Raw genomic sequence first — 6,000 nt, forward strand, 5'->3', positions numbered from 1 at the left:
ATCCTAACCCTAACCCTAACGCTGTCACGGTGTTTGTATAATAATACCAAAAATATTGCTGATGATAAAACATAGGAATATGAAAGTTTTAATACCAGAAAAACTATTTGCTGACAATAAATGTAACTGTGGTATTTAACACCTGTAAAAATCAACTTTCTATAGATAAGTCTTTATTTGGTCCAAACAGTGAGAAATATTTTTCAGATTGTCGCTTATGGCAGCAATTAATAATAAAGAAAATTCAGAAAATTATGTACGATGTGCGTATCAGTCGCGAAACGAAAATAAGATATTAAAAAAAATTACGTAATTTTATCAAGTAGTTTTTTCTTTATTCAAGAAAATCAAATTTTATTTCGTGTCAATGAAGGATGTGAGCTGAAACAATATTTATGAAGGAATTAAGGGCAGACAACCGACTTTCATCTCGATTTTTTTTTTTTTTTTTTTGGATAATGTCAGATAGACAACCGAAACAAGCTTTCAGACCAGACAATGATTTATTAAAATAACGTGTATTAAAAAAAAATGTTTTAGAAGGTCATTTTATATGAGTTAAAAACAAAATTTGAATATTAAAATGGCTTCGGCCTTCATTATAATTGATAAAAAAAAAGTGCAATTTTTTTTTCTTTTCGAAAAGAAAAAAGTATATGATCATTTTTTTTTTCGGAATATATTATAATCTGTAAAAAAAACGGCATTTTTTTTTTCTTTTTTCGAAAAAAAAAAGTATTTGATCAATTTTTTGTGATTTTTTTACTATCTTCATTCCTGGACAAGTAGGTACACGATAAAAGTTTTTCCTCGGTTTTGTTTATCGCTATAAGTGCCAATCTGAATAAGCACCATAAATACACACTTTTATGTCAGTAGTTATTGAATGGAACGTTTCAGCCTTTATTTATGTTTCAACATGAAACATAAATACGTAATAATATTTTCACATGAAAAGCGTTGGTTTAAAAGTTACTAATCTACAAAAGCATCAATAGATATATTCCGTATTATTATATAAAGTTACTGTGCGTGTGTGTGTGTGTGTGTGTGTGAGAGAGAGAAAGAGAGAGAGAGAGAGAGAGAGAGAGAGAGAGAGAGAGAGATTCCGAAACTGCTGAGCCTATCCTTTGCAAATTTCACACAAAGTTAATTTATGTCTTAGATATGTTTTGTACAAAAACTCACCTGAAAAGTATCGAAAATAAAAAAAAAATCCGATCTTAAAAATAGTTTTCTCTCTTATGAATATATATAAAAAATATATATTTTTTACGTTACACCGGCCGAGAGAGATAATAAAATCTCAGCAAATTATTTTCGAAATCGAAAAAATCAGATCTTAAAAATAGTTTTTCTCTCTTATTGACAAAAGAAGAAGAATTTTTACAGAGGAATATTTTATGTTATACCGAATAAGGGAAATAAAACAAAATCTCAGCAAATTCTTTTCGATAATCGCAAAAATCTTAACTTAAAATCAAATCATCTCTTTAAAAAAAAAAAAACAAACAAAAAAAAACATTTATCATCTGGGGATATAGCCGTGGCCTTCGTTATAAAGATGGCCGGCCAGCTGAAAAAATGACGTCATCGCCGAGGTCCCAACAAGCAAGATATGTGGAACTCTTAGACTGTCAATAATCAACAGTAATTTTTACAGACAGCGTTACAAAACTTCAAAATTGGATTAAAATAAAGAAAGAACACGATGATTTATACTGAAACTCATCTAATATTAATAATAAAAAAATAATAAAAAAACACACAAGTTATTTGTTTAAGTATATTAGCAATTGAATATTTCGTTGTATTATAGATTTTAAAGATTAGTATGCGTTCTTTAATTACTTATAAATTACATTTTAATAAGTGAAGGAACACGATTTGATTTGAAATAAACTTGAAGTTTATTTAATATAATTAAATGAAAATTATGCATGTAAGATTATGAATATTTGAAGCAGAACACAAGCAAAACATTTGATATGAGTTAAGACAATAAACAAATATTAAAATTAAACGTTTTTTTTTTTAAATCAAAATGAATATTTTTTAATCAAAATGAATATTTTTTTTAATCAAAATGAATATTTTTTAATCAAAATGAATATTTTTTAATCAAAATGAACCACAATATTTTTTCAAAATCATTTTTAATAAATTCATGAAATATTGCACAGTAAAAAAATAATTAACCTAAAGAAAAAATCATGTTTCTTATTTAAGATTATTTCACCACATAACAAAAATAACATGCAAAGTCATTTTTTTATATCCATATTTTCAGTTTGTTAAAATACGTGGGTTTGTATTACTGTACACATAGATTCGAAAAAGTTGTCAAAAAACAAATATATAACAAATAAATGTTATCAAAGGCAAGATAAGTTACTTTTCTGCCAAACTGGATATATTTTTTGTGTTTTTATTCAATTTAACATGTTTATTGAGCTCGAAAAGCATACAGTGTTTACCGATGTATTCGAAAATTCCAGATGGCGTCTGATTCTCTCTTTAACACGGTAAGTTTGGGAAAAGGTGTTATAAATACAAAACCGGATAAAATACTGTTAAAAACTCGCTCAATATATGTTACCGTGACACAGGTTGACATATATTCGGCGGGTTTTTAATAGTATGTTGTATAGTTTTTTATATATAACACCTTATCCCAAACTTACCGTGTTAAAGAGAGAATCAGACGCCATCTGGAATTTTCGAATACATACATCGGTAAACACTATGTTTTTCGAGCTGAATAAACATGTTACATTGAATAAAAACATGAAAAATATTTGGTAGAAAAGTAACTTATCTTGCCTTTGATAACATTTATTTGTTATATATTTGTTTTTTGACAACTTTTTCGAATCTATGTGTACAGTAATACAAACCCAATTACGTTAATGAAATGAAATGAAAAGACCACGAGTGAACGCGCGTTTTTTTTAAGTTTAGTTTCATATATATATATATATATATATATATATATATATATATATAAATAAGTATTTTTTAATTTTATCTTTCTAGCTTTAAAAAAAAGTTTTAAAATTTTATCAGCCGACATAATTTATTTTTAAATATTGAAAAATTTCAGGAAAATTAATTTTTGCTAGATTTTTAAAACACGTGTTTTAAAGAATCGATGTTGTCTCGCATTTTCATTAGTTTTGTATGCTGTAAAAATTTTTTTTTAATATTAGCAATTTATTTGAAGCTTCTTCTTTTGAATGGTAAAAAATTTAGGATGATAATATTGAATTAAATTATAGTTACATCGTGTTAAATACAGGGGGGGAGCACGTTAAAACTTACTTTGCTGAATGGAGATGATGTAAAATCTTTTTTTTTTTTTACTGCATTATAATTCTTTATCTTTCGGAAATGAAAATACTGTCACTTTTTGGTCCTTTATGATAATTTCCTCAGCAATTTGGAACGATGCACCGTGAAGGCATTTTAATAAAAAAAGAAATATTACACTGACTCCAAGACGTTACGAGTGCCTACCGGTGACTACCAGTGTCACCGGTAAGGACTATACGTGATGACGTCAGCAGATTAAATTATTTTTGCCCACCGGCCATCTTGTCTTTTAAGACGGTCTTGATATAGCTCAGTGGAAGAGTATTTGACTACAGATCGAATGATCCCCTGTTCAAGCCAGGGTGTACTAATCAGGGCATTCATTGTCAAGCCTAAATATCAGCCAAAGAGATATTGTAAACAAACACGGACGGTATATATATATATATTATTTATTGCAATTCATTATTGAGATGAGTATTATTTATATTGATTTATTTATTGCGGACTATTATCCTCATCGTTTTTTTTCTTTCTTTCTTTTTTCAGGTGAACTGAACATTGTCTGAATATAGCGGTTTCAATCCTACCCAAAGCCAGCCAGAGGCTTACTTGGTCAAAACGTGATGGAGACAACAACAATTATGGAAGGCAGTAATTGCCAAGGATGCAGTTAGAAGATTTGGAGTTCCTATCCCGTTGTGGTTACCACCTGACGAAGACCAGAGGAATTGTTGGCCGAAACGTCGTGAAACAGCAACTAAAAAAAAAAAAAAAAAAAGATGAGGATAATAGTCCGGGCAGATTTGCCGTTTAGTTATACAAATATCCTCAAACCAGGTAATCACTAAAAGGGTCTCTTAAAGGTCGACACTTGTATCTTAGCAGAAGCTTTTTTTTTTTTACATTGTGCTGACAGAAAAGAACTCTTTAACTTCTTTAACTTCCATTTCTACTCTCCGGAAGTGAGTTACTTCCCTTGAGTTTTTCTTTCTTTTCTCTTCCTTTCCTCGAAGTAATAGATCTCGTTCCCGGGTCTGTTTTTAGTAAAATAAAGCTTCTTAAAGTTCACTCTGTATCAAAGTTTTTCATTACAATTTATTTTGCTTTGAACAACTAAAACACAAACAATGGAGAAGTTCCTGAAACCTGAACGGCTGGATTTGGATCCAACAAAAATGGACGTTGCCGACACGTGGATACACTGGAAGCGGGCGGTCACAATATTCCTAGAAGCGGTTAATGGTTCACCACTTACGGACGAGTCGAAATTAAACCTGTTGATCAACTTGGTGTCTCCGACAATATATAAATATATCTCGGATATCAACAACTATTGGACAGCAATGAATGCCCTCGAGGAGGTTTTTGTTCAACCCAAAAACGTCATTTTCTGTCAGCATTTATTGGCTACTCGTCGTCAACGGACAAATGAAAGTGTGGACCAGTATCCACAGTCATTGAAAGAACTTGCCAAGGACTGTGAATTCCAGGCCATGACGGCCATACAGGCGAGGGACGAATACATAAGGGACGCATTCATAAATGGGATTTCATCATCCCACATAAGACAAAGACTTTTAGAAAACAAAAGACTCGACTTACACACGGTGTATGATCAAGCGCTCACGTTGGAGTCCGCTCAAAAACAGCTATCTACTTATGCCCAGTCAGACTCTTTGACTGCATCCATATCTGCTGCTAAAAACGAAGAGGACAAGAACGACCAGACTGAGCATGAGGAGCAACTCACAGCAGCGGCACTCCCGGGGCAGAAATGCTTCTTCTGTCGAAAACCAAAGCATAACAGGGCGAGTTGTGCTGCCAGAAACTCAATATGCAAAAACTACAAGAAGAAGGGGCATTTCGCACGTGTCTGTAGATCTCCAAGGGTGGCTGCTACGAATTATGGTGAGTCTCTTCTTGCTTCTTCGGTTCCTTATTTTAATTCCTCAAAAAGCCTATCTCATTCATCCTTATGGGGAAAAATCAGGGGTGAACCTATGAGTATACTCGTCGATACCGGGAGCTCCGAAAATTTCATCCACCCTGATAAAGTTAAGAAGCTCAGGTTAGCAGTCTTGTCAAGTTCGGAGAGAATCTTAATGGCTAGTAGTTCTCATACATCTACTACTCTTTGACATTGTGTTGTATCTCTCAGTCTTAAAGGAAGGGTGCACAATAATATCAAACTGTCGATTATGGCAGACTTATGCAGTGACATTATTCTCGGGCATAAATTTTTAAACCGACATTTGTCAGTAGAAATACCTTTCGGAGGACCCCTCCCCGCTCTCTCTGTTTGTGGGCTAACCGCCATTAAAAATGTTCCTTACCCCTCTCTCTTTACAAACCTAACACCGACTGTCGTCCAATAGCCATTAAATCCCGGAGACATATCTTAACTGATGTCGAATTTATTAAATTAGAAATAACTCGTATGCTAAAGGAAGGTATTATAGCACTCTCTCAATCTCCGTGGCGAGCTCAAACTCTTGTAGTGTCTCCTGAAAATCATAAGGAGAGGCTTGTTGTGGATTACTCCCAAACGATAAATCATTTCACTCTTCTAGACACTTATACTCTTCCTCGATTGGAGGATATGGTAAATGAGATTGCCACTTACCAAGTGTTTAGCACTCTTGATTTAACCAGTGCCTATCATCAAGTTGCCATCAAACCGGAAGA

At 32.5% G+C, this 6,000-nt stretch overlaps 1 protein-coding gene across 1 annotated transcript; it reads left to right on the forward strand.

The window, feature by feature from the left end:
- The first annotated feature begins 4,442 nt into the window (after positions 1 to 4,442).
- Positions 4,443 to 5,453, forward strand: LOC145292830 (uncharacterized). Its single transcript, XM_080138873.1, has one exon. The coding sequence runs from the start codon at positions 4,443 to 4,445 to the stop codon at positions 5,451 to 5,453; it is 1,011 nt and encodes a 336-aa protein (XP_079994999.1).
- Positions 5,454 to 6,000: the final 547 nt, after the last annotated feature.

The sequence above is a fragment of the Euprymna scolopes genome, chromosome 14, assembly GCF_053919585.1.
Source record: "Euprymna scolopes isolate OS-2025 chromosome 14, ASM5391958v1, whole genome shotgun sequence".
Taxonomy (NCBI): Eukaryota; Metazoa; Mollusca; class Cephalopoda; order Sepiida; family Sepiolidae; genus Euprymna; species Euprymna scolopes.